A 10,965-nucleotide genomic window follows, 5' to 3' on the forward strand; every position below is an offset into this window, starting at 1 on the left:
GAAAGAAAACTGTTACATCACCAAGTTTAAGAATTTTAATAAAAACTAAATGTCTTTAACCACCTCTGCTTTGCGATGGAAGGGAATTTCAAGCAAAAGCTGTTTAAACAAAAGTCCAGGGCATTCATGGACAGTAGACTGGCTATGCCATCCAGGGCAGGGGGCTCCAAGCAGATCTGACTAGGAACTGCTCATTGGCATGCTATGGCCTGGGCCTATCTGGATTGTGTTCCCCAGTAGAAGGGAACTCTCTGCCAGGGACCTATTTATTTATGCAGTTCAAGCGTGAGTGTTCAATGAATATCTAATGAATGAACCAATCGATGAATGTTCTTGTTATTTACCCTTCCACTCTCATCAAGGTTGCCCTATAACAGAAAAATAATATGATGAAAAAGCTTTCTCTGCTAATATTTAAAATTTCTGAAAATACTTGCACTTGCTAAACATCTAAAAATGCCATCTTCACACTCAGAAATAGAGAACACTAAAGACTGACTGTAAGGTGATCCTAAATCCATGTAACAATTATGGACTTTCTTTAAGAGAAATATATCGTCGAAGCAAACATTTACATAAAGAATAGAATAGATAGATTAGAAATATCTTATTCATAGAGGGCTGGGAGTTTTTAAGTTTGTTTGAAAAGCTTCAGTACCTCACTCGAGGCAACCAGAGAAAGAATGGTAGCTTTGAATTCCTAATTTTGCAGCCTTATGACTTCGCTGTGATTTAAAAATGCTTTCTAATCCATAGGGGGAAATTACTATTGAAGAGAAAGTGATAAATAATGTCAAAGTACAGGGCCTGTGCGTTACGGCTGGTCAATAGCAGCTACGAATAAACTGTTAACTCTGGAGAAAAAGAGATGTTTGCTCCCAGGGCCAAGATGTGGTACAACTGTAGGGAGCATCATTCACACTTTAAGTAAATGCCAAGTAACTTACACAGAGAACACAATGGACAGGTGCCCCCCAGAACTTGCTACACACTTTGCTGCAGACTTCATACCTGGATACTGGCAATTCCCACCAACCCGCTATCAGTTAAGAACACCATGAAGTTTTTGAGACTTTTAAATAAAAAATGCAACACTGCAAAAGGTGGTCCCAATCGTGACCTGATTAAGTGTTCATTCAGAGTTGCAATAGAAGGACAATGAGGAGCCCGCTTCCCTATATTGATGCTGCAACCTTAGTTAGATGCTTGATTCAGCTATTTCATGAAAAATATGAAGGCTTTTTCTCCCTACCATTAATTGTCCATCCATGTCTGCATCAGTTTCTAGATAATGCATTGTTAATTCCTAGAATTACAAAATGTTAAGACTGGAAGAGTTTACTCCAGTCAAATCCGCTTGATTTAAAGATGTAGAAAATAAGATGCCGAAAGACTGATGGTATTTAATTTATATAGATGCCACTTACTACATATGGTTCATAGAGTAAGCTAAAGTGTACTATGTCCATTTAACAGAAAAAAACATTTTTGGTTAAGAATAATGTTAATAGCTTGTACCAATAGTGTTAGGTTATTAGTAGGTTATTTAAATGATTTTAGTTTTAATTTTCGTTGCTACTCTACTTTCTTAAACATTTTCTATCACATTTTTCTTTATTCTGAATATGTCCTTGAGAAAATGAGATAGGGATAATTTAAATTTCTCTGTATGCCCTTAATGCATTACTTTGCTTAGCAGTGTTATAAGAATGGTATTTATTATAGGTTAAAATAGCAATAATACAAACAAAAGAATCCTTTGTCATATACCTTCCATATACTTCTGAAGGGCGTGTTTCCACTGGGGTTTTATTTCATTCTATAACATGCTTAATTATGTTGCAATATCATTACAACGTATTAGCTTACTACCAATATTAGTCAAGGATAAGGTCCATTTTTTATCTTTTTCATATCCTTAGTGCTTGGCATATAGTACGCACTCAACAAATACTAGATGAATGAAACAAAAAGTGAATGAGCAAACAATAAACCAATGAACAGGTGAGAAGCATTTACTTGGTGTGGGTCTGATTTTAAGAAATCTTGAGGCCAGTGGTTTACCTAAACAAGGTCTAATCCCTAACATAAAACTTAAGCCTAAATAATTAGGACCATTGTATGTGAAGCAGGTTTTTGGTGGGATACAGAAAAATAATGGAAGAGAAATTCAGACAAAAAAAAATCGATACTTATCAAGTAGTTGCAACGGGAAAAAAAGAACATTCTTGGGCCATCTTTCACTATAAGGAACTTTCTTTTTTCTAAAACTGGGTAAAAAAGAACCGGAATATTTGAGGGTCAAAATTAAAAGGTAAAAGGAAAGTCGTTCGTGTGGGTATCCTCCGAGGACAGGAAGAACCAAAGGCAGGCGGGCGCTGGAACAAAGCGGGGGAAGCTGGGGGCTTTCCACACCTAGCCTGGGCTGACTCAGAAACGCATCTGTTACAAAACAGCTATCACGTAAACAACTACCGTATGTCAGGGAGTAATGCCGGCTTTGCGTTCACTCATTTATTTAGTCCTCAAAATAAGGCATTAGTTAGGTTTTATTATCTGTGCTTTACAGATGAGGACACAGGGACCTAGAGAAGTAAAGTGACTTGCTGTGATCACCCAGATGCAGATCAGTCTGCTGCCAGAGCCTGAGAGGAGAGCTGGGTACGCACAACCACAGCAATCTGACAAACGAGGATCTGGCAGTTTGCTTTAATCTGACTCACCTCTCAAAGGTTTGGCTTCCAAACGTGTCAAATAACCAAGATTCCTACTGGGAGTGGGTGAGAGCAGAATGCTCTATGACCAGAACTCTGATAATGAAAAACTGATAAATTCCACTTGCTGTTTAATTATGTTTTTAGGTATACAGGGGCAGTGAGTGAGATGGCAAAAGACTGAGGTGGGTCGAGGATCTCGGTGTGATGAAATGGATACATGGTCAGAATAGTGAGATCTCAAAAGGGGATCTCAGACAAGAAAGATGTCCACTGGCATCCCTGATTCTGATGGTTCCCTGCTCACTCACTCAGCGAACCTCTGCTGAGCAGCGAGCACAGCCTCAGGAGGTGGGCGGTGACTTCCCAGTCTGGTGTAGATGAGAGCTTGGGTTCTCCTACAGGACCAAAGTGTTCTCTTAGTAGCATGTATTTTGGTAAGTTATAGAATTTGGCTTAAAATGATGATATTTCATTAGCATGCTGGGTACAGGAGGTTGTTTTCTTAGGGCAGGTCTTGCATTTTATTCAGTTTTATGGCATTAACATCTACTACAGTATCTAGAAGTTGGCAGGTGCTTAGCGTACCAGGCAAGAAAAGAAAGGAGGGAGGACGGAAGGAAGAAAGACTAGGTATCCCTATGAATAGGTAAAATTTGAAAATAATAAATGGCTAATAAAGATTTATATGTAAAAAAAAAAAAATTGCTGACACAAAATGCAACAGTCTCCTGTATATATTTCATCCTATCTGTTAATGAAACGGAGGTGCAAAGCGGGTAGGAGGCAAGGACATTCCGTTTACAAAGCCAGAATGCAATGCTAACACAGATAGGCAGAGCAGAATTTTTCTCATAGTCCCAGTTTGCAAAAAGCCAGTGATATGTTTTTGACTTGCTCTGACAACAACTGAGGGAAATACTTCTTTGAATTTAGCCACAAAAGGCTTATTGTGAAGTGGCAGGGGTCTTATGTGTGACCAGGTGGCCACAAAGTTCACAACAGCAAAGCCCAGGTGAAGGTGGTATGTGGAGGTCATTAAGCACAATCAAATCTATACTTTTAGATTTCAAAACGTTCAGAAAAAACATTTAGGTACACTCCCATGATTAGAAAGGATGTGTAGCTCACATCCAAGATTAAAATATAAACTCTTCATGATGTAATCACTAATTATCTTGTTGTCAAAGATAGCCATTTAAGTAAACAAATGTGGCTGCCATGGCAGCTCCCTAATGAAGTCAGGTTTCCAAAGGGAGCTACGAGGCAGATGGATGCGTGACAGGGACTGGCCCTCCTCTCAACAGAAATAAGTGGAGGAAGGCACGACAGCCCCAGATGGGTAGACGTTTATGGGAAATTTAAGGATGGCAATACCCACGGTCACAACAGTTTTATAAACTTTGTTTTAGCATTAAGTCCATCAGGCAGAGAGCACGAAGATAACATGGAACTGAGAAAACTGAATTACTCAACTCCTATTTTGTATCTGTCTTCTTTGTGAAAATATTCCTACAACAGAAAGTGCTGAACATATATGGTTAAGAGGAATACAAAGCCCAAGATAACTGATAAAGCAGAAAGTGAGCATCCATCTGCATTAAGTAATTCCAAGTCTCTGAGCCCACAGTAATTATACCCAGAGGCTCACAGAGAACCTACTTATTATAGAAGCATTGTCTACGTTTCGAAGTGATCAGAGAGAATACAAAGAGAGTCCAGAAAACTAAAAGAGGCCAAATGTCAATTTTAAAGGGATAAAAGATTCTAAAACTACAGAAACTAACCCTGACATTCACAACTAAAAGTTCTGCAGAAAGAGCTGTTAAACATATGGTCTGTGACACTTAGAAAAGAAAGCAATGACCATGAGGAGCCAGCATAGGTTCATGAAGAACAAGTCATGCCCCATTAACTTCATTTTATGTTTAAAATTGGGATTCCAGCAAAGGAATGCTGCAAATATCATGAATTTTGATTTCAAATAAGATACGGGCTGAGTGTTTCAAGACTTTCCTGTGGAGATGGAGCTGACATGTTGTTAGCTGAATAACTCCATCGAAAGAGTGAGGATTACGGTCCAATGTCATTCATCAGAAAAGTCTTTAGGGCCACAGGGATCTGTTCTTCATTCTGTACAACTTAATTTTAGTTCAAAGTTTAGATGAAGACATGTAAGTTATGCTTATTTAATACAAATTGGAGGCATAAAGCATGAGATCACATTATCAAGATTCAAAAATATCCCAACTAGTTGGAAAATGGTTTGAAACTTTCAGGATAATTTCTCATTAAATGTGGCCCTGCATTTTTACCATTAAAAGAAAAAAAAAAAATCAAATGTTCAAATACAGAATGGATGACAACTACCTAATGGCAGGTGACCTAAACAAAGCATCTAGTGGTTCTAGCTATTTATAAACTCAGTATGAGCCAACAGTATGTAATTCGAAGAGCTAATGCAAACTTAGACCATGTGATAGCATTGCACTGATCAGACCAAATTCTGGAGTATTTTGTTTCTGGGCCACTCATTTTTATGAGGATGATGACATAATGTAAATGTATCTATCAAAAGATAGAAAGGACCAAGAAAGTTCTAGAAACTATGTCACCTGAGGAATGGCTGAGGGGTCTGAAGACGTTTATTTTGGTAGAAGAATTAAGGGAATTCAAAATCATTTTAAACATGAAGAGCAATTATTTTTTGGTGGAAGAAATATACTCTTATCAAGTTTCAGAGGTCATGGTGTGGGGACACGATTGGAATCTATATGGAGGCGAGCTGGGATCAACAAAGTGAAGTACATTCTAAGGATTATGACTGCCCTACATGGAATTTGATACCCTCTCTGTGAGTGCTGTCCTTGTCAATGGATGGCCTGGTCAAGGGTGGCTGGAAAGATGTACCCAAAGCCCGGACGGCTGTACCCGCAATGCAGCTGGGTATCAAGGAGCATCTGAATGCAAAGAAATGAAGGTGAAAACCAGAATAAAGGAGCAGCTCTTTTCCCCCAAATGACTGTGTATTTGTTTGTGTTCAGTACAAAATTTTTCTTCTCTCAGGTTGCTAAGGGAATGTCATGAACAGGAATGAAAAAGATATTCAGTCACATAATATGCTTTGACAATATCATATTAGGTTCAGAGAACAAAAAATAAAAACAGCAAACTCGTCTTTCATATACTTACTGTTTTTGCACTGACAAGTTCGACAACCATTGTGATCAAGTTTGAAACCATAAATGCAATCCTTCTCCACCAAGGTGCAGTTTGATAACTCCCCACATGCAGGTGGATCAATTGTGATGTAGGTTGGTTCTAATAATAAAGAGAAAAAAAAATGAAACATATGATTATTTCTTAGATGCTAGTCAATCTTGGAATCACACACTACAGGAAGTTATGAAAAACTAATCAATAATTTTCATCAAATCCTAAACTTTTGTACTTTCATAATGTCTTTAACCTCTGAAAAAAGAAATATTTTTAGTTAGATTTTTGACAATCTAAAATCTCTAGTTCTTTATGTTTGAGCAATTTATGCATTTTTTGGTATCCTCAGACAATACTTCCCTGAAGATCACTACTATAGAAAGCAGACGAGAGAGGTTAAAATGAATTCCATTTAAATTAACTGTTCTTCTCTTTCTTCTTAATGTTTCGAGTTTATATTTTATAATAAGACACTGCTTCCAACTGTCAATTATCTCACTCTCCATTTTGCAACACTTCTGAAATTCCATTAGCATTTTGTTTCAAGTTAATAAATCAGAGATGTTTATGAGACTAGTTTGAAACATCTGGATTCCTTTCATCTTAATGTGACAGTCCTTCCATTATTACAGATGATACAATGTATAACAGTGACTAGGAGCTTATCCTCAGGCCCTGAGGCTTATGGGAGTGCCAGAGTGAGAAACAAGTGTTTGAGAGGAAGAACAAGGAGGCATTCTGGGAAGAGATGCATAGAAGAAAGCAAGGCTAGGAGTGATGCTTGATCTTCCCTGCCATGTTAATAACGAAGAATTGTTCACGGTAATAAGTAATTACACTTACACCAGTGTCTAGATACTGTTTGAAGTGCTCTTCACTAACGCCTTCAAGCTTCATTATACCCCAATGAGATAGGCGCCATTAACCCCATTTTACAGATGAGGAATCTAGCATGCTGACTTGCCCAAGTTCACTGAGTTAGTAAGTGGTGGACCTAAAATTCAAACCCCGGCATTCTAGCTCCAGCTCTTAGCTTCTGTGCAATATGAAGCCTGTTGTAATGGTACCTGTTTTGCAGTGCACTGATAAGGGACAATTTATGTAATATCAATTGCGGTGAGAGTATTCTCAAAGGGAACAGAGACACTGACATATTTACATAGCCTCTTTTCAACCAAAGGGTACTATGAAATTCTTCGGAGTAAGCTTTTGAAGAGCCAAGTACAGAATGTCTCTACCTGTGTTTTCGCAAATGGAAAATATGAGGTGCAGACAGAGTAACTGGCTTATTTAAGTTTACACAGTGACCCAGTAGCGGGCTGGGAATAGAACAGAACAGGAGTTCCTGATCTCCTGTCCAACACTCTATCCATTAGTCCACACTGTCTTCTCAAGTTTCATCTCCCGTTACCAAGGAAGAGAGACCAAAACATGTGTTTTAGCCACTGCTAAGATCAAGAGTTCTATATTTTTATCCAACTGCTAAAAGGGGCCAGGGATCCAACTCTTCACAGGTAGTAGGCAATATGAGTTTTTAAAGAGATTCTTTGGTCAGCATTCTCCCAGTAAAAATTCATACGAAGAGGGTATAGCATATTCCCTATTTTTATTAAAACACAGTTTGGAGAACATCTCCCAGAAATTTACATATATATACTTTCCATTGTTTTACAATTTCTAATTTCCTTCAATGACTAAAGTATCCTTTCTGTCAGACAACTGTAAACATCAAAAAACAGCTTAAGTTTAGGCAAGTTTTATGACATAGTGGATTGAATACAGGAGTGCTGCTTTCCTACATTCCCTTAAAATTTACCATAAACATCTTTAGTTTTAAAACCTAAATAGTTTTTCTTTTATCACTATTCTTTAGCCTGCCAAAATGATGACTTTATTTCAACCTTCGGCCACAAGATTGACAATGATTTGTCAAAATTATTCTAACCACAAACATAAGACAGAGAGAGAAGAGGACCTGTATCATGTTTAAGTAAGCCACACCACAGATTAGCCCATCGAGGAAGGAGTTAGGACTGTCCTCCTTAGCAGAGCAAGCATCAGAGATGGATCCTGAATATCCAGGGCTTTAGTGAATGGTTTACAGGTATAGAAATGTCCTGAACATATATACTGACATTTAGATTTAGGAGAAACTTTTGCCTTTGGAAAATATATTATGGAAGAAAATATATTTCATTGGAATTTTACTTTCAGTGAATATTAGGGACTTGTTAAGAAATTACTAGCGATGTATATGCTATTTTGGGTACATATTATGACTACTGGATGGGATTAGGATTATGATCTTTGGCTGGAAAGAAAAATAAATAAATAATTGAGTTGTTCGAGGATTAGAACCCCAACACTGACGTGAACAGTCCCACGCTTTACCCAAACAGCTTCATCAGCTGGGTATTCAGTCAAGCACACATTTCTCCAGAGGGGGAAATACGTTCAATTTGTTTCCCTACAAGGATTGGGATAACAGCTTTTCCTCAGTTTAACGATAGAAAAAAAGTGTAGAGAAGGGCTGTTTAGTTGGGTGCTCTCCTACAATGCTGCACTGTAAATATTTTAGGTAAAACAAGTCCACTGGACGTCTTCTAGGCCTCAGATGATTGGTAGAATGCAAGAAGCAAAAAAATATTTTGTGCCTCCTAAATTAATATTTCCCCATTCATTTACGGTGTTTTTTAGATGGAAGAAATTGGCAGGTATATACATTTCAAATTCTGACTCCCTCAATATTTAATATTAAAACAGAAATATTCAACAAAACTCACAGAAAAAGTCAAAACTCCGCAAACAATTATTCATGAAAATTGTCAATTTACTCTGGAACTATTTAACTTCTCCTCAATAGATTAGGCTGAAAACAATAATAAACACTGTGATACATTAAATATAGATAGGAGTTAAAAAATATTTTAACACTTGTCATCTCATTTTATTATATTTAACAAATAGGTATTGTTTTCCTTTTCAAATACAAACTGGAACAAACTCTAAAAGCCTTTGAGGGTAGTGATGCATGTTTTTGGGGGTACTTACTGCTATTGTCCTATGTTGCTGGAGTTAACTGATGATTTGTCACAGACACATATGCAGGCAACTAGGTGTCTCCTAACATTTTCTCTGAAGTCATACATTACATTCTACTTCTTTTTCTCATTCTCTCAACATTCTGGTGCTCAGTGTCCTACCGTATTAGGCCATATCTATATTAGATTTCTGTAAGAACAGTATTACAACAGAAATATGCAACAACAAATTATCTAGCAAAAATGTGATATTATCATAAACAGATCTAAGTTTGCTTTCAGTCCACTATATAAGTATTCTCAGAACTGGTCCTATTACTAACATCAGGACAATTGTTTAAGAAGTGCTGTGAGACAACTGAGATTTAGTTTTGTATGCTCAATAATGAATTCTAAGATGAGACACCATTGATACGATCTTGAATTAGAGCACTGAAAATCAACGTGACGTGTGTAGTCCTTAAAGAGTAACGACCACAAGCTGGCTAGGTTTTCTGCATAGTTTCTATTCAAGGAAGTTCTTGGTAGGGGAAGAGGTCATATTAAAGAATCCAGAATCAAGGTACCATAGTATGCTTGTTTCTAATCTAAATAAATAAAGAAGCTTGAGGAAGTGTTAGTGAAACACGAGAAACGTGCATTCTGCTTGTTAGAGCATCCTGAAATTTGTGTATCAGGAACTGTTATTATCCCACACTTTCTCTGGTCTATGGAACAGTGTTCTGAATATGGAAAATACCCTGATGGGTCTTGGTCTAAAGACCAAAAGATCCTCATTTAAATCCTGTATCTCTGTGCTCTTCTACTACATAGGGTACAGTACTGAAATGATATGCTAGAGAGTACATGGCTTTCTGGAAGAATGATGGCGATGCCTGTTCTTGATGAGTTTGGCCATTATCGGTTACAGAGGCCCTGCTGAGACATTTGGAGACATTGATGCATCACTGTATGTGATGACTGTTGCTTGGAGCAAAGAAAATTGTGCCCCTTTAAACTGGTTGGGCAGAGACATGTTAATGTGCCTCTTTCAAAGGATAAAAAGGGTCTTGCATGTCCTAATTTAGAAGAATGAGAAAGCACTTGCACATAGGTGGGCATTTGGTGAGGGGAAATTCAAACTGCTTACAGGATCACCCTGAAATTCCATCTCATCTTGTATTGAATCAGCTGAGGAATTAAAGAAATACCTTAATGTCCTCCAAAGGAAGAAGGCTTGAAACTGCAGGAATTCATTGTCTTTGGCTACAACTATTTCTAAAGGGAACCCTGGAACAGCTTCTTTGTGGAGAATTCTAGAAATATTTTCTGAGCCTAGAAGCAATAAAGAACAAAAATGGGTGTTTGTTATGTCTACATCCGGTTTGCTATTTCCTACCCTGCATCTGGTGGAAATCAAGACTCTTGTCAACCTGTTGTTTTCCTGAATGATTTTTAAAGACTCTGAGCACCTTACACTGTCCAGAGGAGCTATTTTTACAAGAACCCTGGGGACTGTGTCAGGTTGCAGATGTTCAGCCACCAATTCTTATTCCATGTCTTAAAGAACAAAATTCTGGAAGGAAACCTATTATAACATGTAACAACGTAAACACTTATTGGTTCTTTATTTTACTTTTATTTAAAATTTAGGGAAGAATATTTTTTTTCATATCCTAGGAAGCCCAACAAACCCCTTTATCAGTAAAAGCATTTTCAAGAAAACATATTTAGAGAGTATCAGACATTAAATTCCTAGAACACCAATATTTAACATTGATGTGCAAGTATTTCCCAGGAGCAATTTAATCTACTCAATGGGGATATTAAGGCACTGTGATCACAATTAATTTGGTCAAGAGCATAAAATTAAAACAAAAATCATTATTCTAATTCCAGGGCCACAGCACTAGACCATAAAATAATACACATTTGATTATTTAAGAGGTATATAAAAAAAAAAAATCCAAGCTCTACTTTCTTGCTTCTTATTTTATAGAAAATTCTCCAAAAAA

General features: G+C 37.3%; 1 protein-coding gene across 4 annotated transcripts in view; it reads right to left on the bottom strand.

Moving 5' to 3' along the window:
* CRIM1 (cysteine rich transmembrane BMP regulator 1) overlaps window positions 1-10,965 on the bottom strand; it is a 180,217-nt gene that overhangs the window by 39,885 nt on the left and 129,367 nt on the right. For all 4 annotated transcript variants that reach the window (XM_023537797.1, XM_011372095.2, XM_011372094.1 and 1 more), the window contains one exon: window positions 5,907-6,035. In XM_023537797.1, the coding sequence (XP_023393565.1) occupies window positions 5,907-6,035 (129 nt within the window). The remainder of the gene's footprint in view (window positions 1-5,906; window positions 6,036-10,965) is intronic.

Source organism: Pteropus vampyrus, unplaced genomic scaffold (genome assembly GCF_000151845.1).
Source record: "Pteropus vampyrus isolate Shadow unplaced genomic scaffold, Pvam_2.0 Scaffold200, whole genome shotgun sequence".
NCBI lineage: Eukaryota > Metazoa > Chordata > Mammalia > Chiroptera > Pteropodidae > Pteropus > Pteropus vampyrus.